This window comes from Myiozetetes cayanensis, unplaced genomic scaffold, assembly GCF_022539395.1.
Source record: "Myiozetetes cayanensis isolate MyiCay16 unplaced genomic scaffold, myiCay2020 scf27, whole genome shotgun sequence".
NCBI classification, from domain to species: domain Eukaryota; kingdom Metazoa; phylum Chordata; class Aves; order Passeriformes; family Tyrannidae; genus Myiozetetes; species Myiozetetes cayanensis.
The window spans coordinates 2,563,907-2,589,439 of NW_026087488.1; the positions used below are offsets into that span (position 1 = coordinate 2,563,907).

At 44.3% G+C, this 25,533-nt stretch overlaps 1 protein-coding gene across 1 annotated transcript in view; it reads right to left on the bottom strand.

Moving 5' to 3' along the window:
- BRIP1 (BRCA1 interacting helicase 1) overlaps positions 1-25,533 on the bottom strand; it is a 45,258-nt gene that overhangs the window by 12,117 nt on the left and 7,608 nt on the right. The window contains 10 exon segments of the mRNA XM_050322004.1: positions 2,894-3,015; positions 3,793-3,952; positions 17,595-17,756; positions 18,084-18,221; positions 18,336-18,507; positions 19,033-19,184; positions 19,692-19,824; positions 22,562-22,761; positions 23,040-23,261; positions 23,713-24,006. Of these exon segments, the coding sequence (XP_050177961.1) occupies positions 2,894-3,015; positions 3,793-3,952; positions 17,595-17,756; positions 18,084-18,221; positions 18,336-18,507; positions 19,033-19,184; positions 19,692-19,824; positions 22,562-22,761; positions 23,040-23,261; positions 23,713-24,006 (1,755 nt within the window).

Below are 25,533 nucleotides of genomic sequence, written 5' to 3' on the forward strand. Positions count from 1 at the left end.
TTGGTCTCCAAAGGTCCCATTCTCCAAGCCTCTTCTGGTTGTGCACAGTCCTGCAAGCATTAAAGGGATTACTCACACAAGTCAGGGCTCTGTGCAGAGTAAGGGGTTATGGAATTGAGGCTTAAAGGACTTTTGCTAACCCAAAAAGCAGACATTCAGGTGTGTTTTCACGTAGAAGCTGAGCAATTTGAGTGACTTAAAGCAATCCCAGCAGTCTGTAATGCCTGCCCATTGCAAAGGAATTGTTAATCACCTGCATTTCCTATTTTTAAAGGGATGTCATCATTAATCAGTTGGGTCCATCTGCCCAGCACCTCTTGCTGTGGAGGAGCCACACAAGGACCTTGTTCCCAGCTGTTCTGGGGGAGTCCAACCTGACCTGTGCCCCTGGGGTTTGAAATTCAAGGTTGGAAACTCAAGGTGCTCCCCAGCCATCCCAGAGTTCAGCCAGTTTTCTGGAGAGCCCCCAAGAACCAGCTGTGCCACAACAGCAAATGCTGTAGCAATCCTGTAAACTTCCACTGCTTCATTTGGCAAATCCCACTCCTTTCTGAGCTGACACACTGCTGAAAAGCATGTTCAATCTTCCAAATCCCTTCTGTATCTGTGCTCCTGTTTCTAAAAAACTACTAATTCATCTTATTCCTTCACTCCCATCCTTCTGCAACTCAGCTGAGAAATGTGCATCAATCCCGAATTTTTAGAGGTATCTGATAAACCCAAAGCCTCGGGCAGAACAAAACACTGTTCAGTTTAAAGACACATTGCCAATAAAACCATTTCCCTGAGCATTCTGCTAAAGGAGCAGCAAATGTGGTGCTGAGAGCCTGGTGCCTGCCCTTCTCTCATCCACAATTGATCAGTGCAGGGCTTTGTGCATTCCCAGCCCTAAATGCACACACTCAAACCTTCAGTGCTTGCAGTTTGGCAGCGACTCTTTCTATCCCTGCTGAAAAATTTAGAGGTTGTCTTCAGCCTAATTACGAACAACAATTCAACACAACAGTGATTTTTAAAGTACAGTCACCAGAAATGGGCTGTACTGCCTGTGAGTCTGTTGGATGAAATACCTGGTTGAACTCAAGGTAAAATCAAATACAGTATTTTGATCTCAAGGAACATAATCCACGGTGAAGATAATTCACCCTTGGCATGTTCTTTTCAATCTAATTTTGTATCATTTAGAAACCAAAACCACTGACTTTCAGGAAATCATTTGGAATTAATTGTAACATTTCAGCCCTACTACAGACCAAGGATTTCCAAAATATGTCAGCATATGCTCCTAAAACACAGGAATTTCCAACTTTTAGAAGGAGTGCTGATATTCTTTGAATGTCAGTGTTTTTATACTCCAGTGCAGGGTATTATATTTTAGTGAGACAAAAGCTGTTGTGGCTGAGTGAGTGCTCCAAGGAATTCTGCAAACACTGGGAGGGTGTTGCCCTGGGCAGCCACCACTCACACAACCCTCCAGGTCCTCGTAGGATGTGGGTTTTTCCCAGCAAGGCTGGAATTAGGCAGCACTGCAGACAACAAAGAACCCTTTGGTTGCTCCCTGAAGCTCAGAACACATCTCTCAAACCAAAGCTGAGGCTGGTTGGGCTCTCAAGTGCAAACCTACGATTTTCTTGTTTGATTTGGCACCCCTCAGAACCAGAATCCAGTTGCTCCTGGTATTTATTTATTCTGTGATACTTCACTTTGTTTCTTGGCTTCACGAAACAATCCCCCAAAGCTCTAAAAGGAACACTGAGCTGGAGCAGTGACAGTGCCTGTGATCACCCATCAGCAGCTGGGTGACACGTGGCTTGCACAGACCACTGACAGCCAGTGCTGTTGCAAGCTAGCCAGTAATAAATGTTCTTTCTCAGCGAGTACAAAGTCTAGCAAAACACTTTTCCACATTCACTGGCTTTCTTTTCCTTGCTGAATGCCTGGCTTTGACCATGAAGTGCCTACTCTAATGGAACATCATCTGCCCATCACACTCTCAAGTCCAAAGGAAGGAAGTGTTGATGTTGGGCAATTACACAGCAGTGCAACAGGATGCTGCTTTCACCACCTACTGACAAACACAAATAGTTACTAATTTATTTCACTGGAGGCCTTCCCAAATACTATTTTTAGAAGGCACTTACAAGTTTTTGCCTAAAGTTACACGAAGCTTGAATTTTCCAAATCGTCCCCTCCTCAGTGTCCAGGAAGGGTTTATGTCCTGTCATAAATTCAGGCCTCAAAACTGCAAGCTAATAAAGCTGCAACAGCTTGGAAAAGGTTTGCAGTTCCACTCTCTGTGTAAGTGGGACACACATTGACACTAAAGTTACACTAAAGGCAGCAGGGATTAGAAAGGTGATGTGTTACAATTAATAATGACCTAGTGTGTGACATACATTATTATTTTACAGGATAACTACCTTTATCTTTCCACCTCTTTTCTGAAATAACCTGCCTTATTTCAAGCAGGATTCTCCTAGCATTTGTCCCAGACCTTCATACAAACACCCCACCACAGGAAGTCAGGCAGTCCCTTCACTTCTAAACCAACACCACGCATTTCAGGGCACCAAAACAGGCAAGTGCAGATGGAAACGAGTTCAGCTGCTTGGCAGGGCAGGAAGCTAAGGAGCATTTTAACAATGCAACAGCCCTCACTGGCCATGTCAGACAAAGAGTGCCATCTGCATGATGTGTGTTTATTTGGGGTGACAGAAATGAGTCCACAGGCACCCTGTGCTGCTCCTCCCCTTACCTGCACTGGGGTAACTCAGAGAATCCAAAGGGGACTGACAGAAGTGCGAGGGCCAACAGAGAGAAAAACCCTTTTGTGCACATCTGGTGTTTTAAACACGACCTCAACCCCCAGCACAAGTGTGAATTGGCGTCCCACCTGCAGGTCCTTGACGTTGGGGAAGGGGATGCCGATGGTCACCACGGCCCGGGCGTTCTCGTCGCAGAAGTCCAGCCCCTCGCTGACCTTGCCCCTGCACACGGCGATGAGCAGAGCCCCATCTGCAACGAGCCAGGCACAGCTCACCACCACTGCCAGGGGAATGAGCACCAGAGGGAAGCTACACCAGAATCTGTTACACAGCTGCACACAGTACATCACAGCACCCTGGGTGTCAGCTGCACACAGTACATCACAGCACCCTGGGTGTCAGCCTGGCAAGGGTGAGCAGATATAGAAGTGGATGTTTCTTAGAGGGACAGGATTAACTCCCCCCTGATCAATGATTTTGACTATCAACTAGCAAAATAATGTTACACTATATAATAGGGTAATTTTCCACTATATAATGGAATGGTAATTAATTATGCAAGAACAACGTGTGTATCTCCAACAAAATTTTAAATGTCAAACCTTGAATGTTGCACTCTGTTTTTTACACGCTGTTTTTCTTTATTCTCTAGATTAACACTGAAGTGTTTTGAGAAAAAATCCTATAGTAATTGGAATATATGGTTATTTAATATAAGACTGATTAATTTCAATCCCAGTTATACAATGTACTGTAACTGGTCCTTTGAGAAGTCCCTCTGTACCTGCACACCCTTACACACCTCTCTGGGCTTAGACATCACCCTCTACTTCCCTCTACCCCCAATATCCTCATGCCACAATATAAACAGCAGTGAATATAAATACTGTGCCTCATTTATAATAACTTACTAAACTGCAGTTAATATAACTACTTACCCATATCTTTTTCTAACTGTTAAGCACTTAAAAGAAGTTTCTTTCACCTTGAAGAGCCTGTATCAGCTATTTGTGTCTGCAGGACGTACCTTTTCCTCCTTTACACTTGATTGCATCATAGTAAATGCTGAGCAGCTCATCAAAGTCACTCTTTGCCCCTCCCTGAGGCTCTGCAATCACTGTCTTCACCAGCTCCAGTTTCTTCCACAAGCCAGTGTGAATCCAGCGGTCCTTCAGCTTGTCCAGCATCTGAAAACAAGCACCAAAATCCACACCAATCACTCCAACTGTTCCAACAAAGCAAACAGAGCCCCTCGTTTTAGTGAAGCTCCATTGTTCAGTTTTTGTCTCTGTAAATGCAAGTTTTCCTGCCACACACCAAGCTCAGCCAGGCAGCACCTGGGAAACACGGGGGGCACTAACTGTGCTGATTAGAAATGAGGCAGATTTTTGTTATCAAAGCAAAACTCTCTGAATATCTAAGAGTGGACATTAAAGAGCATCTTCTGGTATTGCAGAAGGAATGCCACCCAAAGGGAAATTGCCAACTAAGAGATCCATAAGGAAGGCTGGAAACAAATCCTAACTTACTTTGAAACAATCCCTTGTATCTTAAATTTCCAGACACTTCAATATTTTCAAACTGACATAGAGAAGTTGGGTGAGGAAATATCAATGCAGGATTTACCAACAGCCTCCTCTGCTTCCTGAACTGTGCACATTTCACTCCAAAGCAGAACATACTCAGATCTTGCAGGAAAACGAGCTTGGTCCACATTTAATTGAACTCCTCCACCTGGAACAGGCACTTGCCCCAGTTTATTCCTCAAAAAGCCACAGTATCCCTCAACTCCAGCCCACTCGCCTTTCCAGTGCACTCCAGCCAAGATCTTGGGATTTGGAATGGTTAAACTGTTACAAAATTAATCTGTCCCACCCAAACACACAGTGTAAGTGCTACAGTAAAGCAGAATTAATTGTAAGTAATTGTTGTCACCTCTGGGTTTACAGAGAGAACACCTGCAAATTCCCAGGACATTTTCCATACTGCACATCCTCAGCATTAACCACCTGAACTCATTCCCTGACACTGACATTTTGAACTGGTTCTTTTTGAGGCACGTGAGGGGACAAATCCTCCGTTATTCCTGCATTCCCCTGGCTTTGTTGCAGCCCCTGCTCAGGGAATGACACCTGCTTTGCTCCTGATGTGACACCATCAACAAGCACAGAGTAAGTGCTGAGCAGCAGGACCAGTTTCCCCACACAGACATAACTGCAGAATAAATCAGCTCTGCTAACATCTGTCCTACTGTTTGGCCCCTTCTCCACCAGCTCTGTCATTTCCTGGCACATGCTGTAATCTCTTTTTCTGGAACAGGGTGTAATCCTGTGACAGAGCAATGAGTGTCCATCTCCCAGCCCAGGCTGCCACCGCAGTTCTGGGATGTGACACGGGGAGAATTCTGGTAAATTAAAAATCAGACCTGTTATGGCTCAAAGAACATCCATTTGGGACATCATCAGCTTTCCAGATTTCTGTGAAACTGGTGCTGCCTGGGCACCCCCTCAGCATTCCACGATAAACCCACTGCTGGCACTGCCTGCCACGGATGGAAAAGGAGCCCAGGAAGGGAACACAGACAGGAGATATCTGGGTAAAACTGAATTCCACATTTACAGACACAAAACCATCCCTGCTTCGACTTCCAAGGGTCACCCATCCCTGATTTCCTCCTGTCAATCATCACACCTACTGAAATCCATGGGTACTTCTCCCAAACACACCCCTGTGCTCTTGGCAGAGGAATTCTTGCTTAATTTAAGGGAACCAAAACTCATTGACAGTCTCTGAAAGGGGGCAAGATTCCTTACAAAACCCCTCCATTCCACTGTGCTTCTCTCACATCTCAAAGAATCACAACTTCTATTCACAGCTGCAAAGATGGCAGAAGGAAACCTTAATCCATGGTCTTAAGAAATCATCTTTTCTCCTCCGTGGGTCACCCAGCCCTTCCAGGCAAGGATCTCTTGGAGCACTTGTAGGTTCAGCTTGGTTTAATTGACACAACCACCCCAACAAGAAAACCTCCCATTTTTGATGGAAATGAGTGAATTATTCACGACAACCTTTGGCGAGGACGGAGCAGTTCATTTAATTCACACCCCAGCTATTACCTCTTCCATTAATGGGCTTTGTTGGATATGGAAACTTTCTTGCAGGCAGGAAAATATCCACAAACACACAGTGCCCATGGCATGGCCAGGCACTGAAACAACAGCAACGATGGAGCTGACTGAATACAAATAAATAAAATATACAACACACACACTGCCTGGGCCCTGCAAGGAATCAAGGGCAGGTTTCTGATAAAAAACTCTTTCACTTTGGGTTGAAAAAGTGCAAATGGGAGCAAGAGATAATGCCAGGAAATCACAGCAAGCAACCATTAATGCCCCCAGGCAGTCACTTCTTCTACCCAAGGGAATAATAGTTCCTGCACTGGAAGGCAGGCTGGGTATATTTTATTAAATCCCTTAAAAATGGATTCTCAAATGGTTTATTAACAAATGGTCTTCCTCCAGGAGAGCAGAAAATCTTGTTAGAAGGAATCTGTCATCTGCCCAGGCACTGAAGGATGTTGACTTGGATAGCTTTTCCCTTTGATTCCTGGCTGCAATTTACAGACACCTGTAAGCCACCATCCAGAAAAAGCAGCTCAGGATTTAGCTTGGCCATCCATCCCTGTCAGCACCCCCTGCTGAAGCAGTTCTGGAAGTATTCCTGAAGTTTGGGAGTGGGGGAAGTGTTTTCCCACCATCTTTTGCCATTGTGCACCCACCACTAAATTTCTTTGCACGAAATATTGCTTGAATATTTTAGTGGTGAGTCACTTCATGAGTGGATTGCACCTTGCCAGCAGAGTAAAAAAAAGGTGTCACAGAGAGAATCCCTCCATCAAAAGTGCTTGGGGGGACAACAAAAACCTTGAAAATATGACAGGATGTTCTAGAGTAATACAGAAAATAAAAGATAATGACCCTGAGAGCAGAGTAAAATAACTCTGGCTGTATTGGTTAGTTTAACAGCTATTAACTACTGATGATAATTATCAGTTACAGTTCCACTGTATGTGCCTGTATACCTTTAAAAAATATATATTTGCCTTGTTATTTATCCAATAACTGAACAAAAGGTATTTCAAGGTGAACAAAACTTCCACAGAAACCTTGTGACCCTTTCAAAATCTACCATTATACACTAAAAACAAACACTTCTCCAGACTTGGCTGGTTTTTCATCTTGTTTCTGTGTGATGATACCAAGTCCCACTTTTCACTGTTCTTCAAATATTCAGGCAGTTGAGGGCAGAAAAGGAGCAGCCATCAAGTTTTCCTTACTAAAACTTCCAGCATTGGCACCACTGATGGTGCAAAAAGTCAGGGATGCCCCTGGGAGCAGCACTGATCTAAAAGCCTTTCCCAAGCAGCTCTTGCTGGGTGTGCTCCTGGGATTTTCCCTGGGAATGAGCCCTGGCTCCACATCCCAGAGTGTCTCCAGCGGGCTGGGAACGTGGCTGAAGGGTCAGACTGAAGTTCCCCAGGCAGCACAAAACTTTAGGGCTGGAAAAGAGCTGCTCTACCAACCTGCTCTGATGGGATCAGGATCTTTAACTGTCAATTAATAGCCATTAACTCACCCAAACTCTCCACTGGCAGGACAGGCCCTGAGGAGGAGCTGGGGCAGCTTTAGAAACAGCTGAGATCTCATAATACAAACATTTTCCCTTCAGTGGGAATAAAAGGATGAAGGAACAAGGAAAAACTGCCTGGGATGATTGGTGTGAGAGGAAAAGGCTGAGTTTCTTTCCAAAAATAGGAGGGAAAATATTTGGGCTAACTGAGCAATGAAATCTAACATCCATTGGGCAAATCTTTCAAATAAATTTGGAACAGCACTCTAGAACTATAAAAATCAACACTAAAAATCACCACGTCCCTTAACAAGAGGGAAAGGTCCCAGGGATGAAGAGCAAGCAACGAAACCCAATCACCTTTATCAACATCACCAAAACCATCCCACCCTCTCAGAAGGACTGAGAATGGGCCATGAGGCATTTCCCAAACTGGCAGAAATAATTGACACTTCCTCTTTTTTCCCTTCCCAATCAGTCCCTCCCACTTTTTCTGGAGGTCATTTTAATCACATTCCTCACAAAAAAAAAAATAACCTGGGCCCTTGAATTATTGAAGGCCTTGTTCTCACTCAATTAGATTTTCCTGAAAGGTTAAGCCCCTCCTTGTGTTGGTGGCACAAGAAAAGGAGGTATTTAAGTGTCACCCATTTGAATCCTAATGTATCTTTCCACACACACAAAAAAAGAGTATTTCAAGTTTTAAATCTGTTTTCTCCATTTCTAATTCAAACACATTTCGTTTAAAGAGAACATGGAAATGTCTGTGCCCAAACAGTTCGGGTTTGAAGTCAAATTTACTTCCAGAATAAAGAATTAAATTCCCACTGTTCATGGGAAGCTGGAGGGAAACACCAAGTGTCCATATAAATATCCATTCACAGGTAACCTTTCCTTTATGTGCCAACAGTAAATTGATTTAGTGCAGCATTTTAATGGCAAAAGGCCACACAAAAATGTTGTTCTTATCAAGGACAGGCTACACCTGCCTTGTACTGCACATTTCCCAAGTATTTATTATCATTTATTATCATTTATTATCAGCCTGGCTTCCAGAGCACCAACTCCAGGGGAATTGCTGCCTGATTTCCTTTCCCAAAGTGTCCCAGAGCCTCTGGAATCAAATGCTCCAAGACAGTAAAAGAGAAAAGAGTAAAGAAAAAAGAAATTATTCAATATTTTTTCTGGAAATTGTAATTAAAGAATACAGGGAACACAAGACCTTCAGGGAGCTGGAGTCCTGTGTTTAAGGAATATGAAGACCAGGAAACACAGAGAGGAATTTTCATGTGGAAAGAAGGCAGAAAAGGCCTGAAATAAAAGGAGATCTTGGGGAGGAACGAGCCCAGAACGTCTGTTCAGGTCAGTCCAACTGCCAGGGGAAAACAAACACCCCTCGTGTTTTCCAGCATTCTCTCATCAGTTGGTCAGGAGGATTTTCTGAGGAGTATTTATTGGAAAACCTTCAGCTGCCCTGAGATGGAACTGAAGGAGCTGTGGAGGCACCTCACGTCACACATTTACCTGATATCTTCCATTTACAGAGCTATGAGGGAGGATCTCCTTCATTTTCCCAACAGGTGGCCTTTCCTCAGCACCTCCTGGGAAAAAGCTCCACTGGGAATCTCCATCACCACTCCATCTGCTGTTCCAAGAGGCTGTTCCCTCCCATCTCCCTCACCAGAACAACAAAAGTTTCAGTGTGATTTGCAAGAAGTTGTGTGGCAAAAGTGTCTTTTTAAGCTGACGAGCGCTGTGCTGATTTTCCCATGGAAAATCATAACCAAACAGGCCATAAAATCAAATCTTTAGGACTGAGTAGGTGTTGAGGTGCCACAGCTTTATGTCACATTTGGATTGTCAATGATTTCCCACGTGCTGGGAAGTGCAGGTAAGGTCTGTGTTAGCCCACACAGGCTCAGCAGGCACACTGAGGGGGAAAGACGACAAAAAAATCAGATAAAGCTGCTCTGCAACTCAACTCCACCATGAGCACGGTGAAAAACCCTGCCTTCTGAACAAGGCTCTGATCACCACAGCACACTCCAGCACAGTGAAAGGTGAATAATTCATCCTCATTTTCCAAGGCACAGTATGCATCGCTCCACTCGGGGCGAGCACGGGGCGGGTTTTTCTGAGGGGACAATGACAAAGTGCCCCTCCCCAGCAGGGAACTGGAGCACTGAACTGTGCTCCATGTGCCATAAATCGACACTGCAGCCCCCCCAGCGTGTCTCTGTGGTACCAAGGTGCCATCAATTTTTCAGTGAGCCCCTTAAATAATGGAATAGGTGAACGGCGACGACGGTAATGAAAAATGAAATGTTTTGCACGCCAAAGGCTCCACAATAACGCGGTTAATATGTTGCTCCTGCAGTTCAAGAAGCTGTTTGTTTGGTTTTTAATAGAAATCTTTGCCCAAAAAAGCCAACAATGTTTTCCTCTCACCCAGCCTGGAGAGCCTTTTGAAGTGGTTGCAGCTGTTTAGGAACAACCTGGTTCAAAACAGGGTTCCTTTTGTGGTTTTCAAATTAACCAAGACAAGAGGTTTGTGTGTTCCAGGAACTGCTTGTACATCCACCCTAGGCTATCATTACACCTCCTCATTCCAGGCAGAGAGCGATCCTGCCTGCCAGGAGAAGCTCTCCAGAAAACATTCCTTTTCCAGGGGTTGTTGAGATCCTGGCCTGCAATTAAAGCCCCAGTGACAAAGTGTCCCTGAAGGAGGCAGCACTCACTGCTGCCCTGCAAGGCTCAAGTTCAGTCATCTTTGACTTCTTCTCTTCCACTATAAAGAGACAGCAACCCAAGGCTGTGTTAGTGGCACATCAGCAGTGAAGCACCAAAGTGATCCAAAGGGAATCCTGGGCATGAGGCCAGCCCTGTCCAGGGTGCTCCCACAGTAATGGGGTCAGGGCAGGTGCCTGTCCTGGAAAAACAACTCCAGAGGGGACAGGAACAGCTCTGGGCTGTCCCTCCTCTCTGAACACCACCAGAACTAACTCTGAACTTGGGTAACTTGCACCATTTCTTTCCTCAGCAGTAAATCCTTCATACACTTTCACCATATCTTAGACAATACAAAATAAATCAATAAATAACCCAGTCTAAGCATTTCTTCAAAGCAGACAACTCCTCTCTCCTTGCCTTCTGTCCCCCTAAAATAAAATGAAGGAAAAGAGAAGAACAGGCTTTTCAGCCTATCTCAACCTTAGGAAAACAATTTCTTACCTCACGATCAAAAAACAGGAGGGAAAAGCTGAAAGCAAAGTTTTCAACGTAAAACACTGCAAGGTTTTTGTTTCAAAGCATTTTTGCTGAAAATAATCCATTATTGAGCTGTGAAGTGGCTCCAAATGCAAGGAATGCTCTTTGGAAGGCACTGTCTCACTAATGAAGTGTTCTCACCAAGAACCTTGGTTACCCAGTTAGAACTAAGCAGGATTCCTAAGACACACCTTGCTGGCTTCCTGAATTTAAACCAGCACAAGAATTCCTTTCCATGCATTTCACATTCAGGTGCCTGCATGTGCTGTTGCATTGCTGATGCAGAACATGCTCCCTTTCAAGTGTATTTTCTCTCCCATACAGTGTTTTTCACACATGAAGAAGTCCCATCTCCACCCCATCAGCACTGACCCTCTCAGACTCACCAAAGGGACCAGGAACTCTGCAGGTTGACACGGTTCAGAACACCACCAGTGTCAAAAAAACCTGGGCAAGACACACTTTCTTCTTAAAAATTATGTTTCTTATGGATGTTGTTCCCAATTCATAAGTGTTGTTTCCCATCCTTTCGTACCCTGTCACTCAAAGCTCTGAGGACAATGTTGACTGTGATTGTTACTTACTCTTTGGACTCACAGAGTGCAAACTCCTTGGCTGTGAAAACAACTCATTTTCCATGCAGTTCCTGCTTAAATGGGAGGGAAAATCTGCAAGCAGAAAGTGTTAATTACAAGGGAAACTGGAGCAGGTGTTAACCAGGTACAACAATTCAGCTCGCAGCACTTTGCCAAGGCAGAGCTCAGAAGTGAGAAACAATAAGAGATTGCTGGTTCCTTTTCCCGATGCTGCAAGCTCAGGGTATTGGAATTAACAGCCCACTAAAATATTCAAACTGCACAGCTCTCAGGGTGTGAAACTCGCAGGTCAAACGCTCATCTCCCTGATTTTTTCAGACACAATATCCAATAATCTGCCACCGACTGTCGCTACGGATTGCGCTTCACGTGCTGTGCAGCACCACCAGAAACACCTGCTCTGTGGAAAAAGCAAGTGCCACAGGGCACCTGAATAATTGCACAGCCCTTGCTGGTCACCACAGCAGTTCAGGGAGTCGTGGGGAGTGTGTCTGTTCATTGTGTGCAGCCGGGAATTCCAGAGGGTGATGTGGGACCCAAGCCACACCTGGAAATGTCCCCGGAGCCGACAGGGCTGAGGTTGAACATCAAACCCCCCAGCCCTGCAGAGCAAAGTGTCTCCCTGCACAGCAAACAGCTCCAGTCCCACTGCTGGGGGGCTCCAGAGCACAAGTCACAGCAGCTCATTCCTTTCATGTCACCTCACCCCAATTTCCACTCACCCAGAATATCCAGCTGAGTGACTCTCGGGTTTCTTTGGTTAATATGCAGTGAGACACACTCAGGGAGGCTGCAATCTCACACCAACAGCTTCAGGACACCCAAATAACAGAAAAAGATCACCATTTCCAAACAAGCAGCCTTGTTCTCCTACTGAAGGTCAACCCCTGGAGAACATGTTTTAAAAATCCACAGGAATGTTTCATCCCTGAGACTGGAAAAAAAAAGGATGCTCACACTCCTTGCCTGGACTGTGCAATATCATCCCTTCCCCTGAGCTGTCTGACACCCCCCTGACCTCCTGAGGAGACACTTGAGTTCACAAAGCCATCTGAAAACTAACCAGGAAAAAAAAGAGAGAGAGAAAAAAGAGATAAAAACTTGTCCTTTGTTCAGGAGATGGGAAGCAGCTGACACAGAATTCAGAGCAGCACGAGAAGGATCACAAGGAAAGCAGGAAGAACCTGGTCATTCTCCTGGATCATCTTCTCTAGGCATATCTGATGTTTGGATTTCCCAGGAATCAGGGAAATCACTCCCTAAATGGTGCACATGTCCAGGATCCTGTCCCACTACAGAAAGAAAACCTGTGCAACTGCTCAGATTGTCACTCCTCACCCCCCAAAGATCACAGCTGACCTTTCCTGCACCCAACAATTTCCTTGGCCTGTTCTTGGTAACCAAACAGTGGGAAAAAACAACCACCAAAAAACCCCAAACCCAGACAACTCAAGGCCAAACACTGCTAAGTGAAAACATTCCAATAAATCATTATAAAAGTTCAGGAGGGCTTCAGTTCCTTCGGAGCACAATCCAGCACTCCTGGCTGGGTGTTTGCTGCAGCCTCTGTAATTCCACAAAAAGTGATCCTGTCAGGGTGTGAACTGCCAGAAATTTAGTTTGGCAAGAGCAATTTGATTGATTGAGGACATGGAAGATAAATGTTATACACCTGGTTATAGAAAAACTCTTATTCTAATTATTTTTGTACAAACTTCATTATTCCTTCTGCTGCTGCTCTTCCCTATTTACACCAATTTTACCAAAATAGTCTTCAGTGTCCAAAGCAGAGATTAAAAAAAAAAAAAGAGTCCTGCTGGAATGGTTAAAATCTTCCCTCACACAGTGATTTTTACAGACATGCCCAAGTCAGTGGGAAAAACTGGAAGTGGAGACTTGAGAAATCCCATGAAGATTTCCAGGAGCTATTGGAGCTCTCAGGAAACACCTCAGGTCATGTACATCAAGCCTGAAAATTGTTCTTTTGGGTGAATATATATATTGGATGTGTCCATCACCTTCTCTAACAGGGAAATTGGGCACAAAGTCAATGCTTCTGTAACTTTAAAGAACAAATCTCTGTTGCAAACCACACCTGGTGGGAACAGATCCCTACAAACTGCCAATATTTACCCACAGGAGTAAACCCCTTCCTTGGAGCATTTCTATAGGATTATCAAAGAGAATATTACCTTGATAAAACATTTCTCCTCTATATAATACATAGATACACCTAACAGGAAAAAAAGAAAACTCAATCTTATGGAATTTACTAGATAATTCCTCTCCTAAGCTCTAAAAGCAGTGTGACTGAACCATCTGTGCTGCAAACAACTGTTTTCCCATTTAATTTCCAATTCACCTTTTAACTGCACAACCCTAATGGCTCCCAATTTTCCCCCATGCACATTACAAGCAAAAAAAGACACTGTGGAATGTTTATCTCTTATCTGGATATTGTCATTTTACCGGCTCAAGCTTCTTAAAAACAAGCTTTTGGCCAGGGAGGAAATCAGTCAGCATCAGGCCTGGTGGGGAAACCCTGCACTTGCTCAATGTCTGGGGCTTTACATAGTTCCAGATGTTCAGAACATTAATAATGCACTAACTCAGAACCTCTTTTTGAAACTTTAGAACGTGCAAATTGCATTAAAACCTCTCTGCCCTCATTAATGGTATTGTTACAATCCCAGCCCTCTGGAAAATGTTTTTTGGCATTTGTTTAACTTTTGTGATATTGCCATTTACTCATTTTAACAGCCAGTGCTCGAATCTTAATGCTTTTAATAGGCCTGGCTAACCAGACTACCATCTTTGGGAAATTTATTGAAGCAATTTATTAAATAAGCAAGAGTTGGTTAGTTTTGTTCACTTCAGGGAAAAAAAAAAAAAAAAAAAAAGGATGGGTCATTTATTTACAAATCTGTGTTTGGGGTAAATGTTCTGTTAAACTGCTCTGGGTTCATCCCTGTCCTGAAGCCCTGCTGGGCTGCACTGGGGACACTGCAGGACACACAGGGGGCTGTGGCACCAGCACTCCCCCCTCTCCCAGGGACACAGGGGTTCCACTGTCACCCGATCCCAGCTGTTCCCACTGGACAGAACGTGATCAGCCCAGTGGAAAATGGGATGAGCTGCCAGAGCCCCAAGTCTGAACCAGCAGCTCCTGAAACACGAGTTACACACACACCCCAAGGGGAAACTCAGGGCTAGTTTTGTAAGGGTACAAAAGCTACTTTATATCACTGTAATCTTCCCCCCCAAATGCCAAGGAAAACAGCCAGTGCAGTGCAGCATTAATTAATGACATGCTGATTGTGCCACCTTCCTAACTCCCACAGCCCGTGGCAATGCCAGTTTATGATCACAGAATAGTCTGGGCAGGATGGAACCTTTAAATGTGATCCAGTTCAACCTCCCTGCAACGAGCTTGGGTTCTCAAGCAAAGCATTCTTACCAGCTCACAAGTTTTCCTGGTGAACCCAGTCACTCAAACCCACTATTTAAAACATTTGGATTCCAAGTTCTGACTCCTCAATTAGCAGCTACAAATTAACCAGCAACAACCCCTCGGAGGGGCTGGAATAAACCATCCCCACCAGCATTAACATCCCTGCCCAAAGCTTATCTGCTATAACAAAAAAAAAAAAAAAAAGCTCCTAAGAAAGGTCACTTAATTCATCATGATGGATTAGCACTAAATTTATAAGCATTAGCATTTTTCTCCTCGCTGGATCCCCTGACTTTGATATGACACATATTGAATGGATCATCTCGGATGCAGCACCAGGCAAGATATATCTTAATGCAGACAGGTTGGCAACATGAGCCCTAATGGGCCTTATCTTAATCTTGTTTAAAAGCATCTTAGATTTCTGGGTAATCTTTTCACCTTCTGATGTTCTTTTTTATGGAGTGTTTTTGCTGGAGTTGCTACTGATTGGCACAGAAATGCATTTTTGTTGCGTGGTATCACCGGTTTTCAGAGCCCCTGAAAGCGCTTCAGGTTTGCACTTGGGTAACTGTTAAAATTGAGCTTATTTTTTAAAAAAATCAACATGCCAGAAGTCCAGAAATGACAATAAAAATTCGAATGTTGTTTGTAAATGATCCCTTTCATGGCCCATGGACAAACCCCTCTCAGAGGTGGGAATGTACAGCTGATGTGTTGTCTTCCCACCCATGTATTTTCCTCCACTGCATTATTAACTCCAGATATTTTAAACACTCCTCAATTAAAAATATGTTCATTCAAATACCTGATTAAGATAAAGGCAAATTTCTCCACTGCTGCTTTTTTTTTTTCATTCACATTGCATCCAGTAATTCCAAACTGAAATTCAATGTACATGCCTAATTAAATTCAAACTCCATCAAGTCACCTGCAGAGATACTACTCAAAATTCAGTGTTTTCTCACTTTCTAGACATACACTTTATTTTTCACTTATTCCAAACTGAGACTTTAATTCATAAAACGAGTTGAGCCCTCAGAAAATCTGCTTAACTCCTAACAGTGAGGTCTGTGACCATGTGCATTAATCACATCTTGACAGCCTTGAAAAATTCATTTCAAAGCTGCAGTTCTTTAAGGAGAGGCAGCAATTTCCTCAGCAAATCTCCAAAAAACAGTTTGGAAATGCAAATATTCTGCATGATGAAAGAAAAATACCTGCTTTTCCCTGCACTAATATGCTCACATTAGTCTGTGTTCTCAACATATTAATCTCAGAGCTGCAGGCAACCCAATCCAGAAGAAAAGCAGTAGAAAGAAAAAGGGCATCCAGAGAAGAAGATTGGCAATGTGATTTTAAAATATCATCCCTCAATTGTCTGCAATTTATATTTATCAATACTTTGCCTGGGCTGAGGGAGGTGTTCCCACAAAGAACAAAGCACTCAGCCTGGTGGAGCTGGGTGACCTTTCAGGGAGACAGGAGGGCAGGGAGGGGGGGGAAGGGTTCCAGAGCTGTCCAGCAATCCCTTTCCTCCTCTCTTAAATGGCATTACCAATCCTCATTATTAATCTCATCCAAACTTTCAGGAATATCTGGCAGGTTCTGTAGGATCCGCTGCCCACCGGGACACCCTCCCCGAGGTAACACTGAAAAATAAACATTCCCCAGTTCAATTCTCAGCCAAACTGCAGGTGAGATTTGCTGTCAGATCGTTCCCCTGGCCTGTAAGGGTGGGGGTTTGTGAGTTGTTAAATAAATGGACAGTCAGGAACCTGCTCTTTCCATTGCCTGGTGTGAGGTGGTCACCTAATGGCTGCTGCCAGGAACTGCACTGAAACAGCTCTAGGGACACACACAGAGCCAAGAAATGGCCCTCCCTTTGCAGCCCCACCAGTTACACAGGGAAACATGAAGGTTTTGTATAGAAGAATAAACAGGGTTTATTTCATTTTGTGAAATATTCTCTGTTTAGGAACTTTAGAAGTGAGGGAAAAGGCCTGAGACCTCTGTTTCCACTCTACTGGGCAGTTGTGATCATTTAGTAGGATTTTTGAGGTTTTTGTTTTGGTTTTTTTGAGGCTTTTGTTTTGTTTGCTGAGATGGTTTTTATAAAATCAGAAATGATTATTTAAAATTTAAGAAGTCAGAGCCTTTTGTAAGGTTTACAAGACAAATGAGTATGAATTACAGAATTACACTGCAGGTTTATATTCCTGCCCATAAATAACAGCAGGAGCTAATAGAGAAGAAAGCAGAAGTACTGGGAGGTACAGATTAACCATAATTAGATATCTGTTGTCAGTGAAATTAGATACTGCATAGTTTGAAATGAAGAAATTCGATTCCTTTCAGCCACTGCCAGTGAGCAATTCCCCTGGCTCCAGAAAAATGTACTCCAATCTCCAAGGCAGTGACACGGAACAAGAACCCAGAAACAAATGAACTGGATGGATCCTGCATTCCAGCAGCACAGAAAGGCCAGGCAAAGGCATCCCTGCTCCTGAGTTACACACATGCAGATCTCTCTCATGATGTGTGCTTACATGGAGGAGAATATTCTTTTTTTTTTAATAAATAATTCTGAAACCTTTAAAGAAGCAATATAGGAAAAAATGCAAATCAGTCTGGCTTTTTTTTTGGTAAAACTAATCAAAACAATTGTAGTCATTACTAAGACACAGCCAACTGATGGAAACCAATATGTTTGAATGCCAGGAAACACGACACCCAAGAAATAACAATGTAAATAACAGTTTGTTTTCATAACCATTGCTTTCATAACCATTACATTAATAACCAATACAGTTATTTTCATAACCACTGACGTGTGCTGATGCAGAGAGCAAGTTTCAAGAGGAAGGGCATGGATTTCCTTACCTTGTAGGATGGCAGAAAGCAGAGAACTCCCTGGCCAACCGTCTGGCACACGGAGAGCAGCAGTGCCCCCACCTCGTCCTGGAAGTCGAAGGTCTCGGTGTGCTGGAAGGTGGCACAGAGCCTGCGCCCGCTGGGGCCAGCGCCCACCGTGCCCACCCACACCTGGGGACAGAGCCAGCCAAGGGTTAATGCTCCACAGGCAGCACAGGCTGCTCTGAGCTGCAGCAGCTCCATCAGAAAGTGCAAGTGTGAAGGAAAGGTTGAGACAGTTCTGAGGAAATTCACTGCAGAGTTTCACTACAGTGCAGGAACTGATGGGATGCTGTCACCAACATATACACCAAGATAACTTCTCAAGGAAAGTGCCTTGAAATCCAAGAGCACTCTTTTCTGGACATTTCTTTTCAATTACAGAACGTTTTTCTTTGCAAGGTATTGTTTCTTGCAGCATGGGCAGCACTGGAGCTCAGGAGAGGGAACTGAGCTTACCTGGGAGTTGCGAATGACGTGGTTGGCCTCCAGCTGGATGGAGAACTTCACCCCCAGCTCCGAGGAAAAGGAATCCATGGGAGAGAGTGTTCCAGATGTCAGGACAATTGTTCTGACTTCACTGAGGTCAGAAAAAGCCTAGGTGGGAGAAAAAAAACCAGAAGGAATCCTGAAAAATCCATACAAGCACTTTAAGCTCTGTATTTGTTATCCCTGCAATGACTTCAGGCCCCCTCCCTCACACTCGCTCACCACAGCAGGGTTCAAGCACCAAAAACTGAGCAGGTGGACCAGGGTCTTCTGCCTTGAACTCTTCTTGTGCCTGGGCCATGCAAAGTAGGAGCCTGTGTCTGAATCCTCGTGCTGGTTCTCATTCACCCAAGTGTAAGTTTGCTGCAGAGCAACTCTGTAATCATCTGCAAACCTACACAGAGATGTGGGAGTATCAGGAAGAACGGCCAGCAAGCCATCAAACTGTGAGCACTGAGCTCATAAAATTAAGCAAGTGCTGTTATGGTGCATTTATAATTCAATTATAAATAATTTCTGAAGGCAGTGAAGCCTTACAATAATTACTAATCTTTAAATAAGGTTCAATCAGTAATTTTCAGTAGCTGCTGGCATTAGTAGTCAAGATATAAAGATGGTCAAATGAGAAATGCTCCACAGAAAAACAAAGCCTGTACATATTTCACTTGGCAACACATCTGGAAAACTGACACCTAACCTTCAGATAAATTTCTTCCATGTTTAACTGATGAAATAACCCCCAATTTTAGTGGTATTTCAATTCTGCCCACTTCAGGAGGTTTTTCCAAAGCTTGCCCAAACGCTGGCTCTGCTCAGAAGCCAAACATTGAAATGGAGGTGTTCCCACCTGCAAGGGGCAGGTTGGCACAGCAGCTCGAGCCCAGGGCAGCCAGAGCTCAGGCTCTGCACTGGCACTGACCTGCTGTTCTCCTTGAAGAGGCACAGGAGCACCATGAAGAGCCCTTTGAGCACTATCTGCGTGGCAGAGCTCACAACTGGCACCTCAACGAGTTCTTCCCTGCCGTGCACGGACACCTTCTCCTCTTTTTCCAGCACCGCAAGGAGATGTTTCTGTAAGAGGCAAATTCCACACTAACAACATTCTAAATGTCCTCTCAAAAACAAAGTTACAAGATAGCAGACTGTCAGCTCACTACTTTAACAGTTCACCTAAGGTACCTGGAGAGCCAGAGAGGAAAGGAACAATGCCTTTCATTTTTAACAGTGCTTTTAATGCGTCTGGCTTACACAGAAAGCAGGGATTAACTTGAAAATAGGGTACAAACGTTTCAGCAGCCAATAAAAGTGCAGCTGGATACAACGGCACAACTATCACTGGCTCGGTGGTTCAATGGAAATAATTGCATGTGATCAATTATACCCTTTCAAACATCGATTCTGCCCAAACTCCAGGAGCTCGAGTGGATTACTCCTGGTTTTCATCAGGAATCGCCTTCAGACAACTTTTCAGCACTAAATTAAGAGATCTTTTTGCATTTAACTTAGGCACATCTCAAGATGTTTAACAAAACCACTATTTTGTACTTCGGTGCTCATGGATGTGGCACAAAACATTACCTGCAAAATGGGGAAAGTAATCCCAGTTATCCCCATTTGGTGCAGAAAGGTGAGCATTTCTTTTCCACTCCACACCTTACAGGCACTTTCAAACCCTCTCTCTACCAGCTGACCAGAGCTCTCCTGCAGCCAACTGCAAAAGAGGAAAGAGCCAGAAATAACTTCAGCACTGATCTCAGAGACATTCTGCAAGCACAAACCAAACCTCAGGAACTGCACCAGAGTCCTGTCATGATGACAAATGTTTTTTTACTGCATCCAAGCAGGGAGATTCTGCTTTGCCTGTTTTGCACTGTTGAACCAACTCACTGAAGTGACAAGAACATTTCTTCTCCCTCTATGTTTGTACTTTGTCACCATTTAATACCTTTATTATAAATAAAAAGGATTAAAGTATAATTTCCTGGTGATATGTCAGGCTCTTTTAAGAAGTATTTCTGCTGTGCTTTTACAGCCACTCATCATTACTCTGATGAACATTAATTTAGCAGCCCTGTTAACTGCAGGCTTTCCTAGGAAGAGCAAATCTTGAGGCATGAAATGAGAGCTTTTGGTATTTCCACACAGAAGGGGAAGTGGGGATAATAAAAAGTGCATATTTCAACCTACCCCCAAGTATTGGTAACTGCTGCAGTTTGAAGATTTGCAGGGATTGGTAACTGCTGCAATTAAGGTTAAGCAGAACTATAATTGCATGTACGAGGTAAAATGTGATGGGAGTTGCTAAAAGCATGATTTAAACATGCAGATCATCTCATTTGTGGCCAAAATCTCCCTCCCTGTCCTCCATCACCCCTGCAGGATGACAAGGCCTCGCCTCTGTCTAGAGAAGCAGCAGGTCCCTCCCTGGCGGGAAATGCCAGCACTGTCGGTTCCATCAGCTCTGAGGAGGCATCACAAGGACAGCTGTCACTGCTGCAACAGTTCAAAACATCCACCTGCAAAAGCACTTCATCATTATCAACTAAAGCAGCAAGGCTTAGTGACTGCTTCAGTCCCAGATCTCCTGCCCTGTCACTGCAATTACCTGATCCACGGGACAATTAAAATAAAACTTGCCTTTTGCTGGGTTCAATGTAAACAAAACCCCCCAAAATGCTGTCATAACAATCACTTCCTGGGCTGTAATTTGCTTTATTTTATTAAAGAATGGGGATCACAAACACAGGGCCCCATTTCCTCAAATGTAACGTCCAAAAGACCTGGAGCCAAAACTGGGGAAAGGCCACCACGACAGAAATGAAAGATTTGCAGGGGATAAAAGACTTCAGGAAATGTAAAACTTCTGCTCCCCTGCTATGAACTTCAAACACCATCAGGGACTTTTCAAATGGTTTTGCTATAAATGCAAATACAAACTTAACACAGTGGCCTTCCTAATGGCAAAAAACCCCTCCCAAATTGTCCAATAAATTCCATCTAACATGAAGGCATTTACTTGAAATACCTGTTAAACTGTTTTTAGAGCAAAGCAGGAAGCACAAATAAAATCAGCTTGATTCCCAGAAAGGCATCCATGGTTTTGGAGTGAAAATTGGTGTATGCACTATTTCCAGGAAAAGGCTGAGTGGATGTTACAAACACACCTCCCATTCCAGTAAGTGTATTTGCTGCTTCCCTCACCACCAGAAAATCCCACTGTTGACACAGCATATTCCATTGTCCTGGTAAATGTGCATCTCATCAGCACAGTCTGCCAGCTCCACTGGTATATCCTCAAATGCCTCCCAAAGGTCACTCCAGCACCCCTGTGGCTCCAAGCCCATCTTTAAGTGCTTTCTGGAATGAGGGCCCAGGCTCTTTATTAGTGAAATAAGATTTTTCCTCATTCCCCATGCATTTGGCAAAGCCATGTCACAATGCAGCAGCATTTTACCCATTACTGGCTATTTACACCCAGGCCTCTGCTTTCCAACAACTGCTTTTCATGCTCCTGGCAGATTTGCCAAGACAATCAACCTTAGTTTTCCTGATAAGGTTGAAAAGCTCGAGGCAATCAAACCTCCAGCCAGGCTGTTCTTATCTTCCACTAAAATTTAACATTTGAAATGGCCAAGGTAGGAGAATGAGCTTGTGCACAACAGAAAAAGTCACTTGTCTCTGCCACACATCAACATCAACTCTCTGGAGCAAGAAAGGATGGGAAAAGGGTGAAGTCCTTGTGTTGTGCTGCAAAGTGCACCAGAGTGATGATCTGACAGGCACTGAATCACAGCTCAATTCACTACACAGCCACTTTTTTCTGCTTTGTTACTCAAGTTGATTCTTCCACTTCACCAAAAAGACTTTGCCCTTGACCCCCCTCTTTCTTCCCAGGTTTCTGTCCCTTTGCTTTGGTCCGTCCCATCCCATAATTTTCCACTCATGTTCATGCCTTCCCCTTCCAAGAAGCTGTTTCACAAAGAAAACCAAGGGCATGACTGATAAATTCACTTTCAACCATGAAGAGCCCAACAAATTCCAATCTGATCCCAAGAACAGATTCCAACCCGCTCCAAACACTTCCTGTCCGAGGCTCATTTTATAACTGTGAACCAATCAATGCCTTGACAAAATAATGCTGCTGTTGGTCAAATTAGCAAACAGAAGCACGTGAAACATAAAAATTTACCCATGCAAAACATTCATCCTGAACCAGGAGCCCACGAAAGCCCCATTAAGATCAGCCCATTGTTCAGGAGCAGAACACACTTTTCAAACCAGAATTCCAACGCTCCCATTTGAGTAAGACTGAAGTGTTTTTAACAGATCAACACCCTCTGGATTCCTCAAGTGACCACAGATCAGCTGACTGCAGAGGTTGGAGAACACACTGCAAAAAGGAATCTGAATGTATGAATTGCTGCAGAGGTGTTAAAGAGCCCCCTTACTTTATCAGGGAGCAGCACACAGCTCTCAGGGGCCCGTGGTCCTTCTGCCTGATGTTGTTGCTGACCATGAAGTCCAGCTCCTCCCGGGCTGCCCTGAGCTGGCTCTCGGTGACCCCGAAGCTCACGGACTCCCGGGCACAGTCCTCGATGTTGTGGCCTTCGTCCAAAATCACCACCTGGCCCTTCAGGTTGATGTCCATCTGAAAAAGAAAATCATTGCCTGGTAAAACAGGGAAAGATATGAGGGAAAATCAGCAACTAACAGGTTAAAAATGCACATTCTGCATCATGGTGCAATAGAAGGTTCTCAGGTTTTGATCCAATTTCCACAACCAAGGGGAAAAAATACCCCAGGAGTTATTTTATTGGTAATATTTTGTACATAAACAATATCTCAGCTGACCATCACCACTGATCATTATGTTTCTAATTTCTTTTTAACCTCGGCTGTCGCAATCTTTGTCACAAACACACTTACACTCTCCCTTATCTGCGGGTCCAGCAGATAATTGTAGGGACAAAACACGATGTCTGCTCCCACCATGAGCTCCCTGGCTGCAAAATAAGCACAGGCACGAAGCTTCCTGCCCAGGCTCACCAGGTCCTCGACGTCCCAGGCCTGGTGCAGCCCATATGCAGCCTGCAGGGCATGGTGCTCACTGAGCTTGTGCACACCGTGGTAGTAGGCACAGGACTTGCCCTGAAAGCAAAGAAGGGCACGCAGTGGGTACAAGAATCGTGAAACCCAAGCAAGCTCAAATGCCCCAAGTTGTTACATGCATCTGACTATTTCTGGGAACATTTCTAGCAGCTACTTTTTATGTCAGACAAGAATGAAAAGCACACCATGTCAGGCAAATCCATGTTCCTAAAATGCACATCAGCAAAGGGCACTTCCCTTCTTCATCTATAAACCCAAAGACAATTTAAGTCTTAGTAAAACATTAACCTGTCATAAACACCAGCCCCAGTATCATAAGTTTTTCAGTATTGCTGAAGTGTATCTCTATTTTCTAACGATTCATATTGAAACCAAATTACCAGCAGGCATTTCACCACCAGAGTAAAAAATATTCCTCATCCAGCTGTTCCACTCCCTTAAATCCGCCTGTGTTTAATGAATGCTCATTTGCTGACACTCAATCACTCACATTTTTTCCTTCCAGCAGTTCGACACACATTTCATTCCTGTTGCTCCCACTGTTGGACACCACTGGGTGAATGCAGGTGTAATCCCTGCTGGACAGGATGGTCATGGGGACAGAGCAATAGGCTGTTCTCTTCAGCTCCCTGATGATCTGGGCTATCTGCTTGTGAGTCCGTGTTCCAAAAAATATCTTGGGAACAGACGAGCCATCTCCATCTTCCTTCTTCTTTGTGTGACTGGGATCCTTACTGGGTGCCTTTCCAGAGGAGCAGGAACACTCAGTGCAAGGGCCAGAAGACTGCAAACCAAGATTTAAATTTAAAAATCAGCAAAATGCCACTGGGAGATGAATGTGCTAAATCTGTTCATGGGCTGCTTCGGAAATGCCCTCTGGGATGGCTCAACAGTTCCATCACCAGGCTGGCCCATCAAGCTGCAAAAATTAAAGTGTTAAAGCATCTTTGCACCTGAAAATCTTAAAAAAAAACCCCTTCTAGCCATCACAACTTTATTATAACCCAATCACAAAGAATTATTAATCCAGGGGAATATTTACACATGTGAATGATACAAACTCCTCACGTTTAAACTTCAGCCAAGGACACTCCTGAGACAGAACCAGAGTCCTGCACCTTCCACGAAGGAAATTTGGGATCAGACACCCAAATTAAAACACTGAGAACATTTTTCCTCAAAGCAAGCAGCAGAAATCGAGACAGTTCAGGGCAATCTGTTTGCAGATAAAACAGACCGTGTCACACACCCTCCATTAGAAACGTGTTTGCTGGGCCATTATGCCAAAGTAAATAGGAGAGTAAAGAAGCACAGGGAATAATTCTAAACAGAACCTAATCCTAGTAAATATTTGATACAAGCCATTTTTTCTCCCTCCCTGAGAAGCCACACCTTTCACAACATGAAATACTGGGACAACCGACGGGAAGTCGCAATAATTGACGCGAAAGGACACACGGAAAACCAGAACTCCTGAGCAACACAAAAAGAAGGAGATGCTGTAGTGTTGGTATCTGGTTTAGTGCAGCCCCAACGTGCTCAGACACCCCTCCCTCCCCTTTGGATCGTGTCAATGATCCACTCAAACAAAGCAGGCCCTGCCGTGGTTCCAGCCCCGCTCTGGGCTCGGCTGCCTCGGAGCCTCCAGGCCGGGCAGGAGAAGGTCGTGTCACCCTCAGTCCCCTCAGCCTTGGCCACCATCACATATTCCAGCACGGGAGGGAAGGCATGGAAATGGAACCCCCAGAGCTGCCACTCACAGGATAAAAGGTGCACTGATGTGCCAAGGAAACAGGCCCTCAAAGCAGCTCCGGTTACAGCCGTGCTGCAATTGTTACATTCCCCTCTCAGGTTGCCAGGAACAGCAGGTTTCATTACCCTGTGCTGCCACATTAAATAGCCAGTTCCAAATATCCTGCCTCCTATATTGAATAATTACTTATTCACCGAGAGGATAAAAAGAGGAGTTATGAATGGGGCTCTTGTCAGCAGCCAAGCAGGAAACAGCTGACATGTGGTGTATGTTACATGTGTGCTCACACACCAACCTGCAGTGCAAGTGGGACCCCGGGATAATAAAAACCACATCAGCACGCTGACAATTAACATGACCAAAGCACTCACTGTGCAGGGCCTTCACCCAACAGGCTTATCTGTTAATTTTTATTCAACTCCAATGGTGGGTTTGGAGGGAAAAAGAATTCACAGAACACCAGGAGGATACTTTAATACTTGCCTGCCATTGCTGAGCCTCACGTTCAGTTTGCCAGATAAAAACATCAGGGCCAATCAGGCAGCTGCAACTTTGCAA